The sequence below is a fragment of the Brienomyrus brachyistius genome, chromosome 5 (assembly GCF_023856365.1).
Source record: "Brienomyrus brachyistius isolate T26 chromosome 5, BBRACH_0.4, whole genome shotgun sequence".
NCBI lineage: Eukaryota > Metazoa > Chordata > Actinopteri > Osteoglossiformes > Mormyridae > Brienomyrus > Brienomyrus brachyistius.
This window is the reverse complement of record NC_064537.1, coordinates 12,249,079-12,273,310: the sequence shown is the minus strand read 5'-3', so window position 1 is coordinate 12,273,310 and position 24,232 is coordinate 12,249,079. Positions and strand designations below refer to the sequence as shown.

Sequence of the window (24,232 nt, the reverse complement as noted above, 5' to 3'; positions counted from 1 at the left end):
CAAATACCAGAAATGAATAAATAACCAAAAAAAACTAGCTTACATATTCAAAATATGAATGCTATTAAAGTAACTGATGACAGTTATAATGAAGCTACTGAATATATGAACATTTATGAACAGTTTGATGGATGGACAGATGTGTGTGTGTGTGTATATCCATCCATCCATTTTCCAAACCGCTTATCCTACGGGGTCGCAGGGGGGCCGGGAACAACCCAGGATGGGGGGCCAGCCCATCACAGACTCACACACTAGTCACTCACACATGCCCTCCTACGGGCAATTCAGTAACTCCAATTAGCCACAGCATATCTTTGGACCGTGGGGGGAAACCGGAGGAAACCCCATGATGACATGGGGAGAACATGCAAACGCTGCACACATGTAACCCAGGTGGAGACTCGAACCTGGGCCCCAGAGGTGTGAGGTGCACATTTTATATATATCACATTTTATAGCACATTTTATATTATATATATTTTATATATATATCTTGCTCCATCCAAGACGGATGAAAAGAAATGCATCACATACATATGATTATATGTGTGTGTATCCTGCAATGAACATTTCCATTGAGGGACTCATACAAACTTAGCACCCTGGACTTGTATCTGGGTGGGGGGGGGGGGGGGGGCTGCCTCTGCCCTAATCCATCCAAGTTACCGTGCAAAGCATTCCCACTGGTAATTTGCATTGTTGCATACTGACAGGTTGCATACTCATGTTGCATACTGACTGCATACTCACACATGCAATGCGACTGCCGCAGGTGTCAAACTATTCCCCTCAAGGAGAATGGAGTTTTCCCCACAGTCGGCGTTGTAGACCTCAAATCAAGACACACCCTTTGTGACAGATTTTACCGAAAGTAAAAGTTCTGTCACATTAACAAGCACTGAAAATAGATTACCTGCAAAACAGGACTTGGCTTCAGTATTGAAGCAATAATACCACATTATATTGCTGTTATAACCTGTTAAAACACAGGGTGTGTTCCCTGTGATGCATGTGCTCAAGGACAATGTTTCGCACCCCGGTTTGCAGGGACCCCAGACAGTCCACGTTTTTGTTCCCTCCCAGCTCCCTGACTCATGCCCTGTGCCTCCTGCTACAGGCTCCAGGGTTGTTGTGATTCCACACCAGTTACATGGTTAAGAAGGACGGATAGATGGATTAAACACTACATCTTCAAAAATCACCAGTGTGAAGTTCACATCTGTTTATGCTTTGCTTTTTTATGCCTGTTTTTAATGTTGCAATATTAAAAAAATTAAGTGACGAATAAAAGCACATTAAACAAATTAGTCTTTGCTCAGGTGATTCATTTCAATTGATGTCGGTGCCACAACAAACCTGACAACGACTGACATTAAAGCGACCTGACGGCCCACGTCATATAAATCAGAGTTTTGTTTTGTATCCAGACGATGAGTGTCACAATGGCTCAGAAAAGATCAAAGCTGTTACATTAAATGCACGTGGCAGTGATGAAAGGGAAAGCATGCATTTTAAGATTAAGGGGGAAGTACAGACATCAGGGCACTAAAAATAAGCACAGGTTCAAAATGTTGTCCCTCTACAATGAGAACATGTTTGATCAATGACTGCGGCAAAACATGCGAACCTAGCATCTCACTGGAGACACGCAGGGCAACGCAATCACTGCACAGCTGGTACTTCGAACCCGAAATGCACCCTGACATACCCGACTCCTCAATGGCACTTGCATTTCACCGTAACCAACAAGAATGCGTTTCCCCATTTTAACCACGAGCTGCCAACAAAGGCGGTGCATAAAAGGGTGCGTGGGCACCGTGTTCCAAAAAAGATGCAAATGTCTCAGCAGGCCTGACGTGCACCTCTGATGATCAAAGGGCACCGTTAATGGGAGAATGATCGGGTCACTGGAGGGGCTCCGAGGAAACCCAGCGCCGGAGTCATCAGGCAGATGGGGCGGGGCATAGGTGGGAGGCAACAAGCTCACAACAGCAGCAATCTGAAAGCCCCGATAAGGAAGTGAAGCCCAGGACAGTCAACAGGGGCAGGCAGAATCCATTCCCCATCTGCAGGTCAACATCTGCACATCCCCATCAGCTAACATAGGCTAGCGCCGCTGCATAGAAATGGCGTTAGCGTGATTTAACCACCAACTGGGAGAGATATCCGAGTCTCACCTCAAAAAGAGGATCGTTAAGGGCAGCACCTGCCTCAAAGAGCTTTTCTGCTCAGCATGTGGGACTTTTCTGCTCTCCACCCCCGGCCAGCACTGCTGTTAGCTAACACCCAGAAGCCCAAGGAAAATAGGAGGAAGCTGTCATTCTTCTGTCGTCCACATTCCTCTGGGGGAGCCACTGGCTCTTCTAACCCACATCAGAGCACCTGGCAGTGTCTGGCAGAGACGTGGTAGCTGCAGCAGGCTGGCCTCCAGTGAGAAGTTCATCATCCCCTTCATCCCACTGAAGAACAGCTGCACGCCAACAAAGCCGCATCTCCAAGTCAACAAAGAGTGTCTGCTCCTGCAGGAGGTACTCTTTTTAAAGGCATCTCTCCTTCTAATGACATCACCCCACACCCTGAGAGAAATGAGGGACCAGGTAACAAAACACAGTGTGCAGTGGAGTCCTTCCCATCAAAACCAAAGCCTTGTGGCAGCATGAGCGCTGGCAGTGCTAGAAGACCATATTAATATGAGGGGACTTCAGAAAAAAGAGCTCAGGGTGCTTTCAGGATACCACCAGCCCCATCCAGTGCGGGGGCCGAGTCACCCGGCTACAGCGACCTCGTGCTGTGCTCTGGCCACCTCCCCCCTGCTTGACCTGCTAGTGACAGAAGGCCATGTCCTTCCACAGGCACGCGGATGCCACACTCGCTGGCTGGTGCTCTGCATGCTCTGTGAACTGGGAATACTGGTTGATTAAAATGCATGTTGACAGTGCATCCCTTGCAATTAATATGTGTGTGTTCGTCTGTGTGTGTTTGTGTGTGTGGGGGAGGGACGGGGGTTCCATGTATAGATGACGTTTGATAACAACCTGTTATTCTGGTGTTGTGGCAACCAGAGGTCGACCGATATATCAGCCGGCCGATATATCGGGCCGATATATGGCATTTTTTAATGTACTGGCATTGGCCGATATCCGAGTGTAGTACACCAATTTACAGACAGGCACGTCTGCGGGCAGCCCAGTGTTATTGTTGCTGTGGGACACGTGACCCATGCTGCCTTGTGCAGGACCCCAGCCAGAAATTTTGGAAGAGTCCTGGGAGAAAACAGTAAGGCTTATATTCTGACCTTCCAAAGACTTGTTTGTTTAACTGGTCTGCTTGAAATGTTGCTTTAAAAGAAAACGCGAGCGCTTTTGAAAGAGAACGCGAATTACGCTCTCGGAAACTGCCGTAATGATAATGAGCCTTCAGCCAGCTGTAGCTTACAGGTAACGTTAAGGATCATTGCTTCTGACAGAGTTAGTTTTGTGCGCTTGTTGGTGGGCTCGCAGACGTTTTTATTCATCGTTAAAAATCATTTTAATTGTTAAAATTTTTATTATTGGAATACTTGAATTGCAGAATGAATTGAAGATGAAGGCACTATAATAAAAATGCTAAACTGTAATTTTTTTCTTCTGTTTTAGTAATTGCTATCTGATGGCAGAACAAAAATCTAATCCTGCATGGCAGCATTTCACCAAGTCAAGTTAAAGTTATTGTTTACAAGTTGTATTTTGTTTTTGTTATTTAAGTTTGTATTTAAATTTACAGTAAGTATTCAATAAACGCTAAGTTGAGAAATTTTGTGTATCATTTGTTGCAATTAGTGTGATATTTTACCATGCAAATAGAGGGGAAAACGTCCAATTATCGGCCAAGAGAAATCGGCAGCATATATCGCCCATCGGCTGACCCTGACTCCTAAATATCGGTATCGGATATTGAAAAACCCATATCGGTCGACCTCTAGTGGTGACCACCTTTTTGGTCCTCACAAGGGGAAACTAAATTTTATAAAAATCAATCAAAAAACTAAAAATGCTAAAAATGCCTATTTTGTTTGGTTGATACTCTGGCTTTGTTGTATTTTCAAGTAAATATGGGTTTACATGATTTGCAAATCATTGCAGTCTGTTTTTATTTACATTTTACACAGCGCACATGCACAGAAAATGATCTGGATCGCATAAAATGATATAACGTATAAATATTAGTGCAATGTAATATTTGTTAGTGTCAGTGCATACAACATTTAAACAGCTTTAAACCCCTTTGGGGTCAGATTTAACAGGATGTGAGGGGAGAGGTTATTTTTGATCTATTTTTGATCGGTCCAAAATGTAGTACTCCTAGTGAGTACAGCCGTAAATTTGTACACAAAGAGGCATAATTTACAACAAAGATGTTGGGATGCTGTGTAAAATGGAAATAAAAACAGAATGCAATGACTTTCAAATCTTATAAACCTACATTTAATGGAAAATAGAACAAAGGTATCATCAAATGTTGAAACTTTTCAACAAATGTTGAAAATTTTATTGATTTATGACATATTGTATGCTCAATTTGAATTTGTTGCCAGCAACACATTTCACAAAGGTGGGATAGGGGCATGTTTACCACTGTGTTGCATCACCTCTTCTTTTTTATCAACACTCTGTAAATGTTTAGAAAGTGAGGAGATGAGTTGCTGGAGTTTTGAAAGTTGAATGTTGTCCCATTCTTGCCCGAAACAGGATTTTAGCTGTCCATGATACTGGGGGTCTCCTCGGTTGTATTTTGAGTTTGGGGTCTCCTCGGTTGTATTTTGAGTTTGGAATCTCCTCTGTGGTATTTTGAGTTTGGGGTCTCCTTGGTGGTATTTTTCATTTCATAATGCACCAAATGCGGACTGCAGGAAGGCCAGTCTAGCACCTGAACTCTTCTACTACAGAGGCATGCTGTTGTAATACATGCAGAATGCAATTTGGCATGGTCCTGCTGAAATATACAAGGCCTTCTCTGAAAAAGATGTAGTCTGGATGGCAGCATATATCATATAAAACCTGTATATATCGTTCAGCATTAATGCTGCCTTCCCAGATGTGAAAGCTACCCAAGCCATGGTCAGTAATGCACCCCCATACCATCGCTGGCTATTGAACTATCCACTGATAACAAGCTGGATGGTCCTTCTCTGCATTAGCCTAGAGGGATCCAGAGTTTGAAATTGATTCGTCAGACCACAGGACGTTTTTCCGTTTTGCCTCAGTCCATCTTTAAATGAGCCTGAGTCCAGAGAAGTCGGCGGCGTTTCTGAATAATGTTCAGATATGGTTTCTTCTCTGCATGGTAGAGTTTCCTTCTGCATTTGAGGATGCAGCGGTGAACTCTGTTCATTGACAGTGGTTTTCAGAATCGTTCCTGAGCCCATGCAGTGATTTCCACTATAGAATCGTGTCTGTTTTTAATGCAGCGCAGCCTGAGGAACCGAAGATCACAGCTATCCAATACTGGTTTTTGACCTTGTTCCTTGCGTACAGAGATTTCTCCGGATTCTCTGAATCTTTTAGTGATATTATATACCACAGATGATGATTCTCTTTTCAATATCATGCTCAGGAACATTGTTCTTAAATCGTTTCACTATTTGCCCACACAGTCCTTCACAGAGTGGTGAACCTCTCCCCATCTTCACTGCATAGAGACTACCTCTCTGGGAAGGTTTTTCTATACCCAGTCATCTTACTGGCTTGTTGCGTGTTGTCTTTGCTCTATTTTCAATTAAATATGTGTTTATCTGATTCACAAATCACTACATTCTGATTTTATTTACATTAACCTTAGCATCCCAACTTACCATTCGTTATATACTGTAGAAAAAGTCTAGATAGGAAATGACAAAGCAAAGTGTACAGCCGAGTAATGTTTGCTTAAATTGCTAATATAGAGACTTTTTGTTATAATTCAGGTTGGCGGACTGTTATGAGTTGAGGTTAGAGATGCCCGAATATTATTTGTGAATTTTCTACCCCTAACCCTCAAAAATGCGAAGGGGTGACTGCATACATTTTAAACTGTTGCTGACAAATTCCAATGGCCAGTCATATATTGTCTGACTAACAGTGAGTGGTCGGAATAAGAATAGATGAAAATATGAACACTGGAAAACAATTTGTTGCTTTAAAAATGAAACAGCAACAACCTGGAACGGACCAATATTTCAAGTCGGTATTTGGTAAATGGTTGTGATTAACCTTTCTCTACAGTTGTCGTTGAGAATTCTTGTATACGCCTCTTTTTTTCTTTTTCAGAAGGACTATATCAAGATGTGTAAAGGGACTTCCTGCTTCCTGAAGCCCTGACCAGCTTCTGTTAACATAATCAGGACTCCCTCAGCACTAATTTCCATTTCGTGCCATATGATGCAGCACAAGTTCATATCACATACATGGTTACACATGCATCCAGGACAGCACGTGGGCCAGTCACACGTACACGCACTACACGCCAAAAGCGCTCAGTGACATCGGCACACACCTCATGGCAAGGTCCCAAACATCTGACATGCCTGAGAGATATGGCAAGGGCAGAGACTACGCAATTTGAGCTGTTATCACACATACAAATTACCCAAGGAGAATCATGGGCATAATTACAACAAATTTCATAACCTCAATCTAGATAACAAAACAACTGGAATGTCAGAACTTCAGAGATTAAATGATGCAAACGAGCTAGATGTAGCACATTAAAATGCCCTTTCAAGTTGCATAATCCACTTTCAGTGACATTTAAAGAACAAGAGGGAGCATCTGGAAGATGATCATCGTGCAGAAATGTGCACATGGCTGAAACTGAGACACAGTGAGTGAAGAGACTGTATGGAAACCGATTAGACACACTGGGGTGGGAAAGACGAGGGCGGGGGCACTTACGTCTGTGTCGGGACCCTTGTCAGCCCCAGGGCAGGAGAAGGTGACAAGCTCATGGCACCGTTTGTGGACCACGAAACAGCAAACTGCAGGGAGCAAGAGGCAGGGTGTTAGTGCAGCTCCCTGCGCACAGACACACACACACGCACACACACACACACACACACACACACACACACACACACACACACACACACACTTCCCCCAGCTGAGTACAAATTTACATTTATTTACAGCAGAAGCTTTTATACTAAGTAACATACAATTGAGAATGCAGGGTCAGATAGTCCCTGATGCAATCGAGGGCCTTGCTCAGGTGCCCACTGGTGAAATCACTCTGCCGATTGTGGGATTTGAACTGGCGACCTTCCAATCACGGACACAGAGTCCTAACCCACACACCACCCCCCACACGGCGGATGCCCCACGACCGCGGCAGATGGAGCTGCAGGCCGCTACGGGAGTGTATGTGCTGGGAGCAGGGTACAGCAGCCTCTCTCCGCAGGCCTGGCACCACCTGGCCTGTAGATCTACTCCTCCGTACTCAGACTGTCAGGCAAAGCTAAGATTCTGTGATGACAGAACTTGTCATTCATCTGCCTGGACCTGGCTGCCATGGTGCAAAATCCAAGCTTAATGGAGGAGACCCAAGAAATAATACTAATAAATATACAAAGCTACAGCCCATCAGCATCTGAGAGCCCTCCTTCACATTTCTCACCAGTGCCTTACTTCAATCAGGCGCTCTGTGTGACCAAGGACACTAGACATGGCATTCTGTCCCCGCGGATGGACAGAAGGCATGGTTTAGATCCAAACACCGACCGGTGTACCTGCACAGAGACATCTGGAACCAAGAGCACAATCAATGCAAAAATAAAATACCAGCCCCGTTCCCCTCCCCGTCAGACACATAAATATCTCAGCGCCATCGAGGGTCCAATAAGTCACGCCATCACCCGGTCCGAAAGTTGCTGGCTCGTTAATAATAACGAGTCATGAATTGGGTGTAGGCTGGGCCTGGTCCAGCCTCGCACCCACCTGATAAGTGAAGTCCTATTGGTGGCAGACCTCATCAGATAGCACCTTGGAAGAAATGGCCTCTCACAACACAGTCAATGTCACTTAACACAGCATTGACTTAACACATAGGTCTCATTCTACCCTAATATGGCCCAGAAGACGGCACAAAATGCATTTCCTGGCGAGATGAATGAACCGACTATACTGCATGTCCACAAGACTGATTGCCACAATTTCTCCATCACGGAAAATCAAACGGGTAATTATATATTGGAAGCGTATATGTGGCTGGGGAGACGTTTGTCTAACCAAGTCCTGAAACTTGTCCAAAGTGAATCACAAGCCAAATTAATGCAAGTGAGGGAAAACTGTACGACACACTAAGCATGTGTAGCTGTCTTCTGAAATTGGTGTCTCTCGGGTCAGGTGCTGCATTTGCTCCAGGGCGTGACAGATGCTCTCCACAAGCAGGAACCACACAGGCATCAAAATAAGTAACAACTGGGATCAGGCAGCAACATTGGGGGTTTGTGGTAAACAGCTGTGACCCCAAAAGGAAATCAATGTTATTTTACCAGAATGATGTGCAATTCACAGGAAAATTAAGCATCAATTTCATTTCTTACGTTGCACATGAGTTTAGGACGGGTGACTGAAAGCTTCCATATTAAACCTCATGCAGGGTCCTCGCTCCTCAGAGGGCAAGGCGGCTCACTGCAATCATGTTACCTTAAAAAGCTGTTAGCATATGATGATCATGCTTTATCTTGACATTTCTCCAGATCTGAGTTTTGCTCTACTATGAGACACACGGGAATGCAAAGCTCAGGGCATTTATCTAGCACCCCTGAAGCAATGTTCAGAGTCAATGATCACTCTCCTGGCCATGGGATGTGAACCAGCAACCTTTAGATTGTTGGTCTTAACCTGAAGAGCCACAAACTGCCCTGATATCATATCATGTCATATCATATCACGTAGTGTACAAAACAGGAGAATCTCTGTGTGTTCCTGCAAGACATGTAACCATGGAAATCATTTACCGTCAAAAAAATCCAATAATAGCCATCAGCTGCAGGCAGAGCTGCTGGTCTAGCACCTATCTGAAATGGAGCACAAAAAAACACACACAACTCACTGGGCATTGCTGCCACAACCATCTGAATGTCACCACGGGTTTTCAATGCAGCCAAAGATGCAACGAGCGGTTTAGCATTAAGTCGCATTACAGTTTAGCATGCAGCATAACATGCCTGAGTATGTGAGCGTGCAGTCGTGTCCAGGGGTGATCTGCTACAGGGAGTACCAGCCAGCAAGCTCTCGCTAAGCAGATGAACAGCGTAAGGCAACGACTGGTTTCACTCTGCGCCAGACCTGGACCCCAGTCAGAGGAGCGAGGCGCAGGGCAGCAGCTGGCCGGGCTGCTTAGCAGAGCTGCTGTTATGCAAAGAGAATTAGCACCTTTAAAGGAGAGGTGCTCAAATGTCAGGGTGACTTTTAATGGGCAGGGATGAGTGGCATGTCTCACCATGACCTTATCATCATTTCACTTTCAGGGCAGAATAAATTATGTAGAGGCAACAATGTAGTGTGGCTTTTTAGATCAATACCTATTAAATCCAGTGATCCCTCAGGCACGGAGGGGGGATTTTGTCCTGGGCCCTTTATCTGCCACGTAATATGGTGATTGGTCCCCCTCTCACACGAAGGGCCACATGTGGACGGGCACAACTCAGCTGCCGGTCTTCACGCCACACCCAACAGAAGTGGCATGCCGGTACGGAAGTTGGTTCGACCTTGGCTGCCTGTCAATGCGCCCCGCTCAGCCGGCAGGGTCCTGAAATGTGTGTGAACGAGGGTGGGGGGGGGGCCTTCATGGCAAGAAGATACAAAGGCCACCTCCGACAAAAACCCAGCTCAGTGAGGTACCAGAATGGCTCGATCCACTTCTGTGGAACTTAAATGGGAGAAGTCGGGGGAACAATGTGGCCGCGACTCGCAGCCGGCGGCACGAGAGGGAAAATCATTACAGGGCTGACACGATCCAGAAATCGAATAAACCAGTATGAAATCCTGCAGCCCAGATTTATGGATGAAACCTTCAGACTGGCTTCAGAAGAATACATTTAAGCTTCTCTTTATAACAAGCATGAGATCATCTGGTGATTACGAAAAATGTCAGGGAACTTTGTTAGAGGGCTTTTATGTGGTTGGGGCACTGGGATAAAAACAGGTTGCTCTTCCAATTATCTGTCATTTTCAATCCGAGTGGTAATGCAGATACTGCGAAAATAGCAGTGGTAGGCTAAATGAGAGCAGTGAACATCTCACTTGGATAAGCATTTTGGAAAGAGATGGGGGCAGTTAATTAAGTCGTCCACATCCCCCTGTACCTGACACTCTTTCAGCTTACATAATAAAAATGTCTCCTCAGTCAATGATTAATAATTAACTTGTTAATCTAAACACCCGACCTAATTTCTTGGTAGTGAATATTTTATCTGTGCACAACACCAGCTTTCGACAGTGTCTCCAATCAGCCAAGAAGCTCTTAGTTCCTTTAAAAAAGTTAAAAGAAACCTGCCCCCAAATGTACCCCAAGATGGCACTGGATTATAGAATACCTTGGTTGGCCATGTGAAATGCTTTTATTCTGAGAAGATTATCTGATATCTCAACTATGAGATAATTAGTGATGCTTTGCTCGGGCTGGGTGTCTGGCCCTCTACAAGCTACTGCCGCATCGTTGACAGGACTTATGATGGCCTGTCAGGAACAGATAGTGGAATCCATCCAAATGGCGTGGCTTAGCTCTCCACCCACAAAGTGTGTCCTAATGGCATACAGAAGACAGCAAGCGTTAAGTGCCCAGGCTGTGTTCGCAATCACATGGGAGCAGAGAGAGGCAATCTGAGGGTGGCAAACATGAGGGGTTTGTAGGGCGACAAACAGACCTCAACATGAATCACACTCAAGAAGGAAACAAGGGAGCGAGGAGAGTGATGACCAACCCAAGCTGTCTCACACACAACAAGCACTGTAGGAGCTGGTCTGACGGAGCAGACGTTTGCCAACTTGGGCCAGCTGTAGCAGGCCAGAGTTTCTGATTCACCGCGCGAATGAGACTGCGGTGGTTTTGGGCCAATGGTACCACAAGATGGGAATCTGTCACACTCAAGCATCCCAGGACTGGGACCCACTGCAATTCACCATTATTGACATAACGACACTCAAACCGACAGCACTGTGGATGTGGATAAAAAAGGATGAGCAGCTCAGAGGAGCCAACCTCCTGCTGTCATCGATCATTAATGATCTCAGGGCAAACCGAGACCCTTACTCTTCCGAAAGAAGTCCCCTCACACGGTATCAGTCTACCTCATGGGTAGATATGGAGAAGTTCTCTGGGATGCAGGTGGAGACATTCTATATCCCATTTACTGTATATTTTATATTTTTAACTCCATTCTCCAACTCGTTTTCTAGACAGTACAGAGAAAGTCGTGGCACGCTTGCTTCTGTAAAAATGTTGCAAATATATTGGATTCATAAATTCATTGACAAGCAACATTTAGCATCTCTGCACATCTTCCACAGGCATTTTCTTTTTATTAAGTGTCTTTTTTTTTACTGACTCATTCAGTTCTGCTTTGTCATTGTACTATTAATTGCAATTGTAGTCCTTGGCTCCCAAAGGGATCCTACACACAAATTCTGGGTGTCAGTACAGAGGTGTCACTGATTAAAAACACCCAATGCGACCGCTTGTCAATCAACTTTGTAATTCAGAACAGCTCCTTTAATGCTTAACTTGGGTTTCATTTATTTACTACTTGAATGTCTTACTTAAAACTACTGGCTGTTTCTAATATATATGAACACAGTATTTTCTTCTGTTTTTCTGTACTGTGTGCTGGGACCTGAGAAACCACATTTACAGTAGTTCCTCAACGCTACACGGTGTGTGTTGATCTGCAGGAATGACAATGAACCTTGAAAAAAGTAACAAACTTTGTATATTGTGATAGAAAACATTAATGTTAGAATTGTAAAGAATTTCAGTAAACTGAAAAGGAAAAAGAATGGATCAAGTGTGGTGGCTTATTCCTACTCTCCTTCTAAGAGAATAGAGAAGTCTCAGTTGGGATCAATATCTCAGTGCTACACAGCCTCTATTCATCAGACATTTACAGCTTTCATGTTACTTAGTAACAACAGGTTATCAGCCAATGGGAATCATGCGGAATGTAATCATCTCCCGACTGAAATGAGTCAAGATGTGCATCTTCCTCTAATGGATATTTAATGGGAGGTCCACAAAACTACACAATGTATGACGTCCATAAAGCAGGGGTTCATCCAGAGTCTTTTCCAAGTTTGAAGAGGCTTTTAAAAAGGTGGTGTGATCTGACAAATCATTGCATAAATTTCCCAATATCCATTAATATCCCTGGGAATTCTTTGGCACTGAGTGTCTAAGTGTAAAATGGGTCAGGTTTCTTGATGTGAACATTGCACTTGGATAAATGTGCTTGGATGCTGAGCTGCACATCCTTTTCTATCTACATCCCTTCACTTTCAGGAAGCACTAAACCAGGCCCACAGCACAAAATGCACATAGTTTGGCTCAGCCAGTTGGCTGCAGAAGTTTAACAGCGTGCTGAAGTGTTCAGTGCCCAAGTAACATGGGAGCAAGGTGAGAGAGAGGGATAAATGAGACAATTCTGAGGCAAACTGACCTGTGCTCCAGCTGCTGGCCTAGAGAACACTACTGTGAACATGAAGGTAGCTTTTGGTGAGGGGGGTCAATCAATGGGAGACAGTAGCCTGTTTCCACGGAAACAAGCAGAGGTCTAAAATGACATAATCATAATAAATTGGCCAGTGTATCTGAAGACAGTATCAGATAGGGGACTGCAGTCAGTTTCTGCCAGAAGACAGTAAGAGACACGCAAATAACATGCATCCATCTGTGCCCAGCCCAGAGCATTGAGACAATGTAAGGGACAGGACAGAACTAGCATACAGCCCAAGCAGAAACATAAATCCATGTAACCCTGGGTGCGTCTTTACCAGAGATGATTTTACATAGAACTGGCAAAATTCGAAAGAGTTCGTAATCTGAGGAAAAGGTACCGATTCCTGTAAACAGCCCTATGTCTGTAACGTGCAGACAAATGTTGCGATCCGCATGCAGAGCAGCATCCGTGTTTTTGGACTACAGCTGCCAGCCAGGGCCCACGTGTGGGTCCCTCTACTGAGCCAAGGGAAAACCGGCCCAGAGCCGGTACCAGCCGGGCTGTCAGTCAGGGCCCACATGCGGGTCCCTCTACTGAGCCAACAAGTAGAAACCGGTCCAGAGCCGGTACCAGCTGGGCTGTCAATCAATGCCCCACGTGTGGGTCCCTCTACTGAGCCAACAAGGGGAAACCGGCCCAGAGCCGGTACCAGCCGGGCCATCAGTAAGGGCCCATGTGCAGGTCCCTCTACTGAGCCAACAAGGGGAGACCGGCCCAGAACTGGTACCAGTTGGGCTGTCAGTCAGGGTAGCATTATTCTGTCTCGCCACTCTCCGGCTCATGACTCTCCCACAGGGCAACTTGTGACAAAGACACATGACCTCAGCCTCATTGAACCCGGGCACAGCTACCGCCCAGCGTGCCAGTCACCGCAAAACCCCATCAGTCGCATTTTGGCCACGCCCCAAAACATGGGGCCCGCTGTTGTTACTGAGCCGCAGCAAACAATGGTCATAGTGAAGAAGGACTAGTGAGGTGGGGATAAGAGGCGTACTGACACTGTCGTCCAGGGTGAGGAAACAATCGGCCCATTTCAGTTGCCGTCTCATGAGAAATGGGATCATTGCCCAGAGCGAGATGAGGGGAAAAAGAGGAAACGGATTCTCCCAAATGGCCCAGGGAGAGAAGTCCGTATGGACTGACCACATGGTCCGGATGAAAAAGGCCAAACTGTGAACATCAGGTTCAGCTGCAGTGTTTCCCCAGCACTGTGATTTTATTTCTCCACCTGCCTGTGAAATATGGGCCAAAATAGAGAAACATGAAGCGTTTACAAAACGTCACTTTGCACTAGACTTGGGCAGCATCCCATTCTTCACATATCCCACTCACACTACACGGTATTTTAACGGCGTATTCAAAGAGCAACTGGCTCTTACCTATTCCGGTAATTTGAATTTCACGGTATAATTCGCAGGGGGGAGGGGCTGGAGCTGGTCCCCTGAGATAAATTTCGCCGACCGGAAATACCGCGGTACACCCAAAATATCTGCATCTATTACTGTAATAACCTCCCAAGCCAGCAGGTGTGAAAACAGCAGCACTGAGCAACACTAAGTATGTGACACACATGCTGTCAGACTTTGATACCGATGGAAAACTGAGCGATAGGAGTGAGAGCAAAGGATAATAAACAATGAAACCGGACTGTCAGCAGCTTATACCGTCAGAAGCTACCTTGCCAATACATACAAAGGACTAACGGAGCGATACAAGCACCCTTTTCATGGGCTTTGTTTAATTAACTTCTGCCACATGAGCTAGCGGACTGGACCGGCTGCATAAACTGGCTGGTGGGGGCCCCTGCTCGGCCGCAGCGGGTTCATGGTCTGCTTCCCACCACACCTCGCTGGGCCTGTCCGCGAACCACAGGCCGGCGTCACGTAACCGAGGGAGATTAGACTGCCTGGTGCTGCGCAACCAGGGCAAGAAACGGGCCACTGGCCATGGGGAAAAGAAACAAAACAAAACAGCCCTACTGGACGGCAGAGGAATGGCGGATCATAGCCACTTTTTGGGCGCTGGATAGGGACGGTAACAAGTGAGCGGTAATGCTTTGAAAAAACAGCATTGCAGCTGTGAAGAGAACAAGAAAGTTCTTTGTGTAGTGGGATGTGGTGCTTAGTAAGCTGACATGGCCAGATAAATCACCTGTGTATAAATGGTGAACTGTACAACACATAAGGTGCTTTAAACTGAAACGGACCGTCTATCTGACAGGGCACGGAGGTCGGCTGTGCACCATCCAAAGGGAGCAAGAGCACAAGCAGACATGCTGCCTGCTCCCCCCACATCTGCACTGCTCATCTGATGCTCTCTTAGAGCTTCCTGCACTTCTGGCTGTTTAATGGCCTCAGTGCACAGTGGGCTTCCGAGGACTTGCGGCTGAGCCACGCCCCACGCCGGCTCTGGGCTCTGCGGTTGGGGCGAATCATGCAGAGGGCGGGGGTCTGAGCACACGGAAGCTGCATCAAAACAATCCTGCAGATTATCTTCAGCCGCACTGTTTAAACGGCGGTGGTAAGGAGGAGGTGGGGGGTGTTGTACACACAGGGGACGGTTCTCAGCACGGAGAAAAAAGAATGGGAATGGGGGTAAGGGGGAGCGACGAGAGTCCAGTTTGCTAGTTTAGGGCCTCTCCTCCCTCACCGCAGCACTGAGGGGCCCCTCTCCGCCACCCTGCTGAAACCAGATCCGCTTCATATATTAATCATTACACTGAGACACACCTTTAAAGTTGCTGCCACCGGAATTCTAAAGAATAAAGATAGTTATACAAGAAATGAAAAACTGTCTGTAGCAGAGTCGGCAATATTTGGCTGTGGGAGTCCGAAATCCAGGCAAGAAATACACAGCTTTTCACAGAACCATAGTGCTCACTTGGTCCCTACCTCTAATGCTGGACAAGAAGGGGAGAAGCACCATCATACACTTTGGTGCCTTATACACGCTGCTGACTTCACCCTTTCACACAGGGAAAACCTTCATATCACTCTGGGTTAATTATATAAAATGTAAAGGCGAGATAACATGGGGCACAACCTGGCAATTCCCTTTGCTTAGGATGGACTCTCCTGCCAGGATGACCCTATAGTGGCCTTTGAGGAGTAAGATTTACTGGTGACCACACATGCATGCTCTCGCCTGTGACATGCACAATGTGCTCACGCCTGGAGATAAGAACACGCCTGAGCCGTGTGGAGCCGTTACATGGGGTGTTAAACCTTCGATTAGCCTGCAGATCAGTTCAGGCAGTCACCCTGAGGAGCCGGGCCCCCCTGCTCCCCCCCCGGCACAGCTTATGAGTGGGCTGTCGCGTTCTAATAATAACTAAGTGATCCATTACAGCAGCTCCCAGAATTAACACCGGAGGACATGCAGGGATTCATATTTAATTATATTTATATGACGACTTGGGGGCCACTACAGGGAGGTTTTGAAGAAGAGTGGAAAAACAAGAATGATGCAGAATTAGAATAAGCCCCACCCCTCAGAAAACAGGAGCTGCACTTAGACAGATTTGCATAATTTTCCTATTTGTTACCCTTCCTGCAGGGCAGAGAAATGCTTGGCAAGAAGAAGAATAAGCAGCCCTGTGCCCAAAGAGCCTGATTTGACTACAGCCCCATGGAGTTTCCATGTGTCTCTCTGTAGGTACAATACAAAAGGCGAGAGGCCACAGTGAGCCTTGTGGTTCTGGGGCACTACGTGGCGGCAGAGCCATGACACAAGTACTGTATACTTAAGAAAGTGGTCTTTGGACTAAAGCACGTTTCCTGGTTCAAGTCCCAGTGCCTCATGCCCTGCACTTCCTGGAATAGGCTTCGGTGCTAAGTGATATGGGAGATGGATGAATGGACGCAATCAGCTAAAGGTATTGGCTGCTTTCTGCTGCAGGTCACATCGGCTGAAAGTGTCTGTCAAGCGTGTGAATGAAAACAGCAGGCAGCCTCCTCCATGGAGGGAAGTATCCAGGCAGACCGCAGCCTGGCACTTAAACGGCACGCAGGAAAGCAGCTTCCTGCAGCTGTCCAGAATGTATGCAAAGACAGCACTCAGTCCTGCCAGGCCCTCGCTGATCGGATGCTGGGCTAATCAGACTGTATCAGGACCAGCCTTCCCCTGATCAGAAGCCACTCATTAGCAGAATAATGGGGAAAGACAAATGTGTGTCAGGAACAAAGACGCCCTACCTGTCCCCAACGTGGGAATCCTTCAGAAATCCTGACCATAGAATCCTTTACAAAACTTTACAATCCACCCCTTTTTTTTAGAAGGAGGTAATTTAATGTCTAGGACTGTATGCTTTGGCCTCGGTTGTTGATTTATAAAAATACACCCAGACCAGTTAACAAACAGATAAGTCAGCAGCATTTATTATGAGGCCATACAGTCCTTAGTGCTGGAGAGGCTGACCTGGCTTGGAGTCATGCTGCCGTCAAAGTCCAGAGTCAAGCTTTGGTCCCCATAAAAAGGCCCTACACAGTTTCTAACGTCTATATTAACACGTGGACCATCTCAGCACTTAAAAAGGCATTTCTCTAAAGACCAAAACAACCTTAGTACGTCAAAACACCAAGGCTTTTAATGCGGTGTCACGTCTAAATAACTCAGCTGAAAACCACACAAACGTGTGTTTACGCACATTCGCACCAGAGAACAGACACATTAAATGCGTCGAGGCGATGTGCACAGCATGAGGTACATGCAGTCAAGAGGCCGGAGATGATGTAATATGACTACTCCACCCTCCTGATTGAACCCAGGAACAGATGGAGTAAAATCTGATGAGGCAACAGCACAGTGGAGTCAGGGTTGAGGTACTTTGGGATCAGGTTTCTGCTCTACTGCAATGCCTTCAGGATCAATCCCAAAACATCTCCAGAACATCACCCATCTGTATGGACAAGCAGAGTATGGCCACTAGTCTCTTCTTAAATAGCACCATGGCAGACAACAGTTAAGGTTCAAGTCTCTTGAGTCAGAGCTTCCTGAATCAAGCATGAGCAGCTACCTAGCAAGGAAATAATACAATTCTTAATAATCATTAGCACTGGCTTATCTAGGCCACCTGAGAGGGGAGAAACCATGCCAATTCAATTTGCTTTGAGCTCAGGGGCATGGCCGTCTAGCCGAGGAGGTCGAGCGTTACGGAGCACATGACTCTGTCATTACATGTCCAATCAGGGTGCAGCAGGTGGGCGAGAAAATCCAGTGGGAGTGCTGGGGAGTCACCGATGCGGCCGTTAGCGTAAGCCCCCGCATGATCTTCCCTGAGCATAAGGAAAGTGTGTTGTGGGAGGCCAGGAGGGAGTGTAAGTGGACAAATTAGCTCGTTATGTAAGGTACACCGGTACTTTTCACGTCAAGCCAACTGTAAAGTTTCACACAAACAAAGAGGGGAAGCTTCTGGAACCATGGCACGGGGGCCTTAAGCCCATGGGCCCCCGGTGGGAGATTTCCCACGATTCTACGCCAAGGAAGCGAGGCCGCACCTCCACACTGCAGAAAAAGAACCGCCTGCAGAAAACGCTGTACCCTGCCTGTTCTCACTTCAAAGTTCAGTTATTTATAAGATTTTAAGTTTAAGTCTTTGTTTTCTATCATAAAACTAAGTAGTAAAAAGATTTTTTTCCCCCCATTTGTATCATCACTAGATTTAATAGCTGCCCAGGGTCAGCCTCCGGATTCACCCTGACCTTGCATGTAATAGGCCATTATGGAAGGGTAGATTCATCACAATAGTTTAAACTACAGGTTTTGTGAAAGCCATTGGATGGCCAGCTGATATTTCACTGTGGAGTCATTAGATTTGCCTCCACACTGGGTACATTCCAGGATTCATCTACTCAGCTATTCCAAAGGCCGGCCGCTTCGCAGTCACCTGCTCTGGCTGGGCTCATGCCAAAGAGGTTCGGAGAGCAGCTATCAGCTGACTCTGGGCCAAGCTCCGATGGTCCAGAGTGAAGCAGAGGTAGCAGGGAAGTCTGAGCCCAACAGATTCTCCTCATCACACAGTGATTCTGAGGAGAACATAGGAAATCATCAGATGTAAGAGTTAAGAAGGGGCCTGCATGACCTGCTCTGAGTTTCCTCCTGATCATGTGGGTCTCCAGAATCTTCACATATGAGGGAATGAGGTCAGTGGGCTTTGGGGCCTATGCTGCTGAGATAAGCCCCAGGTGCTCCGTTACGCTCCTTAGGGTAAGCTGTTGGAAGATGGGTGGGTGGATGGATGGGAAGCACACTCACACATGCATGCACATACGCACGCACAGTCCACGCATTCATTCATTTATGAAAACTCTCCATTCATTTCTAAGGGCATAACCTTAATCCCTATAATGACGACCTTAACTCCTATGCAACCCTAGCTTTAACCATAATTAACCAAACAAAATACAAGATTTCTGGCATTTAAGAAATTTTGACTGCATTCACAGATTTGTATAAAACTGAGGTCATCCTTGTGGAGACCAAAAAAATTTCCCCACAAGGTAAAAAGTAGGTTTTTATCATATTGTGTGGAACATATTGGGCTGCACGATTCTGAAAAAAAAATTGCTTAGAATTGAGATTGCGATTCTGTGTAACAATATTTTTTTCTCAAATTTAAACATTTATTGCATTCATTAAACTGCCAAAGGAAACACAACAAAACATGACTGTGCCAAACATATTATTGATCTGGCATATCAACTACTCACAACAGAAAGGAAACGCTCAACTGGCCATTCAGTCAGGGTAACCAAAGCAGCCATACCAAAAGTGCCAGTGGGGTACTTTTTTGGTATTTCGGAACTTTGGAATGGGATTTGAAATGATTTCTTTGTCAAACGGTTATGCAAATAGGCCGCCTCTGGAACCCAATACAACCGTGACCTTGAAATCAGTCATGAACTCAGAAAACAACAATAAACGAGATAATTAATAATAATAATAATAATAATAATAATAAAAAGAATAATAATAATGGATGTGTGGACAAATTAAATGACCCAAACTTTAGCTGCAATGTGGTAGGAGGAACCAGGTGTGAATCGATATAGCGTTTTTGTTTTTTATTATTAATTGTGCAGCCCTAGTCCCCACCAGGCAATAATTACAAAAACACAAGCACACACATGCACAGCCACATACACAAAAAACAGCCTGGCACTGCTATTGATTTCATTGATGGGTTTACAGCATCGCTGAATACAGACAGCAGCAGTGGAAGCAGAGAAAGGAGTGAAACCAAACTTTAATGAAGCATACCCGGGACACCACAGGGTCTGTCTGCAGCCCCGGGTCAGGACTGGACTGGCGCGTGCCATCGGTGGCTCGTTAATTCTCCCCTCTTAAGCTGCTTGGCACCCTGCCCTCTGGATCAGCCGCAAGCACGGCTACACCCAAAGCGACATATACACCTTGGATGGAATGGATCTGGGACACAAGCTGGCCAGGCTGAGTAACTGGGAACAGGCTGGGCCACAGGGCCACACCACTGGTGTCCATGGGTATCTCGCACGCATACCACATGTACGAATACACACAAACAGATGCAAAACAAGATGGCGAGAGACAGGATGCGTGGATAGAGAGAATGATATTACAGACTGACCAATACATGGTGGATGAAACGTATACATACATACACAGAACAACCCGAGATGGTATAAGCTTGGAAGGTGGACGGATGAATACACCAGGCCACCAGGAAGCTGTTAATGTGGATACAGTCATGTAAACAGGCTGGGCCACGTGCCGCACGGACAGCTGTAATCTGAAGACTCTATGCAGTAGTCTGTCCTCCCACAGAGTCCTGCTTTTTTTTTTTTTTTTTTTTTTAAGTCAAAGCCATTCAGCTGAAGTGATGCTGACAGAGGAGGGCTTCATCGTCGGCTCCGCATCTTCAGCACGAGGCCATCAGAGACGTCAGTGCGGGCTCCTCTCTTCACCTCCCGTGATGATTCACGCAATTCAAAAGCAAAAAAAAAAAAAAAAGAAAAAAGCCAAAGCCGCATTTTTTTCTTATGACACCCAATGTCAAAAAGCAGATAAAGAAGGTAGCCTCACAATAACACACACTAACGGGCACCTGATCACCACAGTGCCCCCTTATGTAGCCCTGATGCCCCATCATGGCGACGTCCCCGTTACAGAGCCGTAGCGCCTTCGCCACGGCGCTGGGCCTGCGCGATTCAGGAGAAAAATGTGAATTGCGATTCTTTTGCTTAGAAATGACATGGCAATTTTCTGTAACGATTTTTCTTAAATGTAAATGTTTATTGCACTCATTAAAGTGCAAAAGGAAACACAACAAAACTTGACTGTGTCAAACATATTATTGATCCAGAACCGGCATATCAACTTCTAACAGAGAGGAAACGTTCAATTGGCCATTCAGTAAGAGTTACCAAAACAGACATAGCAAAAGGGCCAGCGGGGTACCCCGCCTCATGCTGTGATGTCATTCAGTGCCGGTTTATACGGCAGTGGAAAACCACCTTAAGTACCGCAGTTTTGGTACTTTCTTGAAGTACCAAAAGTAAGGTACCTGGTGCATTAAAAAAGCACCATTTAAAGAGAATGCAGAATTAAGGAACACTTGAGACTCTCTGGGGAAAAGTAGGTGCGCTTGTTTTGATCCAGCTGATGAAATACAATGCAGAAGAACTGTTGTCATTCAGGAATAAGATCACATAAGCGAGGCTGGTTTATAACCAAAGTCTGGCCCAGTGTGGACTAGCATAGGAATCATATCTCGGCATCTCCCAAACTTACTACCATGCTACTTGGGGGGCACTTCAGCACATAAGTCAGTCAAGGGGCTGGGGAGGAGCAGGCAGAGGATTCAGTATTTTGTCTCTGCTGGCCTCCATGATGTTGTTAGGGCTCATTCGGGGGGGGGGGGGGGGGGGGGGGCAGGCTGGGCACATCTGCATGGCACAGCACAGAAAGGAGGAATACAGGATCCTTCCTACCTGAAAAACGGTGTGCAATATAATTAAAGTTATTTTTTTTTTCTCTCCGTTGTCACCATTACCCCAGGGAGCCTCTACTGGGGCAAAAATTAAAAAAAAAAAGCAGATGATCACTTGCGACTTCCAGAGTTGGATTTACAGTTTCCCCCTGTGATGAACCCTTAGCGAAGCAGCTACGGGGGATATATATAATTAGCACAGCAAAGAGGGGGTGTGTGTCCAAATCTCTGGCATGCTAAGGCAGCCCCAGGCATCCAAACAACAATAATAAATAAAGCGGCACCACATCCTGTAACATAGATAGGAAATCAGGAAAATTCCAGAGCGGTTCCGTGCTGTGGGGCGGTGAGGATTACAGCTGAGCGGCATTTTTCCGGTTCTTTGGACGGCTGATAGTATCTCCAAGCTCAGGAGACGCGTTTGAGTCTTTCCATTGCAGTATTCATGCCCAGGCATGCATGAAGTCAAGCACCTTGCCATGCAGGTTTACAACATTTGTGAAAGAATGGGTCGTTCTGAAGAGCGTGATACTGTATTATCATAGGATGCCACTTTCGCAGTAAGTCCATTTGTGAAATTTCTTCCCTGCTAGATATTCCACGGTCAACCGTAAGTGGTATTGTTGCAAAGTGAAAGTGTTTAGGGTCGCTGAATGCCGAGGCGCGTAAAAGTCACCAACGCTCCGTTGACTCGATAACTGCAGGATTCCCAGCTTCCTCTGGAATTAACCTCAGCACACAAACTGCGCTGGGAACTTCATGGAATGGGCTTCTATGGCCAAGCAGCTGCATGCAAGCCTCAGATCACCAAGAGCAATGCCAAGTATCGGATGGAGTGCCGTAAAACACGCTGCCACTGGACTATGGAGCAGTAGAAACATGTTGTGCGAAGTGACAAATCATGCTTTTCTGTCTGGCAGTCTGATGGACGAGTCTGGGTTTGGAGGATACCGGGAGAACATTACCTGCCTGATTGCATTGTGCCAATAGTAAATTTTGGTACTGGTGGGTTAATGGTATGTAGCTTTCAGGGGTTGGGCTAGGCCCCTGATCCGTGATTCCAGTGAAGGGAACTCTTTAGACAATTCTATGCTTCCATCTTTGTGGGAAGTTTGGGGAAGGCCCTTTTCTGTTCCAGCATGACTGTGTCCCAGTGCACAAAGCAAGGTCCATAAAGACATGGTTGGGTGAGTTTGGTGTGGAAGAACGGCCCATACAGAACCCTGACCTCGACCTCATCAAACACCTTTGGGATGAACTGCGAGCCAGGCTTTCACGTCCAACATCACAACTCCTCTTCTGGGTGAATGGACCAAATTTCCCACAGACACACGACAAAATCTTGTAGAAAGCCTTCCCAGGAGGGTGGCAGCTGTAATAGCAGTAAGGACTGCTGGGGGACTAACTAAATATTGATGCCTATGGATTTAGAATGGGATGTTATAGTGTATATTCCTATCATTGTAAGGACTCGCTATTAATTTCTATGGGTATACAGTAAACCTAACCCTAGCAATGATAACCCTAACCTTTACCCTGCCCTAACCTAGACCTTAATTTATATTTCAGTTTTTTAATTGCATTCACAGAATTTTTTTTTGTTTGTTTTTTTTTTTAAATAAAATTCAGGTTTATTGAATTTTAAAATTATATTCATTTAGTCCACACAATGAGGTAAAAACAAACCTGGACATGTAGACAGAAACAGGGGGAGTATCATGAACAACTTCACAAGATGCAGGGTGCCCAGATGCACTAATCACACTTGTTGGTTTTCAGCAGACAGCCCACTGGCAAAGGGCAAGGCCGGACACCTCTTCCTTGGTCACGATGGAGCACTTTCATCTGGCAGAAGCGACAATGCCGACAGACCTGCTCTCACAGTCTCATGACAAACTGTACAGAAGAACAGTCACTTACAGTACCAACACCCCCCCCCCCCCCCCCCCCATCCAACTGCTGCAACGAGCAGAGACGTTCCTGCAGCGGCTTTAAATCATCCCGTGTTGTACATGTACGGTACTGGGGTTGTATAAATACCCAGAACCAATTAAATCCTCATTGCTGACACCTGTACCCTTCAGACATTAACTTCTCCCATATATTCTGTTAACTCCCGGACTGGCAGCCTGGAACAGCATGTTACTGGGGGGGAACTTAACGCACAACCTGGAAACCATCCAGCGCTGCTGTTCAGTGTCCTGACAGCTACAGATCAACAGTACTAACTGGCGAAACACGAGCTGAAGAAGAGACTTCGCAGAAATGAAGTGCATGCTGAGTAGCATTTTATGGATCATTTTGACAATTTGGACAATATAACTATCAAGCTTGTCCTTCTCCCATTCTGCCCGCTTCTGCCCATGTTCTACCATGTAGAAAGAAAGGGGATAAAAAACTTACACAGACACACAGAAGAGGGCAAGATGATGGAGACTCAGGGTGCCATTCTTTAGGAAAACGGGACCGCCTGGCTCCGTGTGGCTACGGGCAGAGGGGCGCGTGCCAATGATGTAGGTGTGAATGGGGGAGTGGCA

General features: G+C 46.0%; 1 protein-coding gene across 2 annotated transcripts in view; it reads right to left on the bottom strand.

The window, feature by feature from the left end:
• Window positions 1–24,232, bottom strand: part of prkcaa (protein kinase C, alpha, a) — a 137,003-nt gene that overhangs the window by 80,794 nt on the left and 31,977 nt on the right. For both annotated transcript variants that reach the window (XM_049012840.1, XM_049012841.1), the window contains exon 3: window positions 6,912–6,994. In XM_049012840.1, coding sequence (XP_048868797.1) covers window positions 6,912–6,994 — 83 coding nt within the window. The remainder of the gene's footprint in view (window positions 1–6,911; window positions 6,995–24,232) is intronic.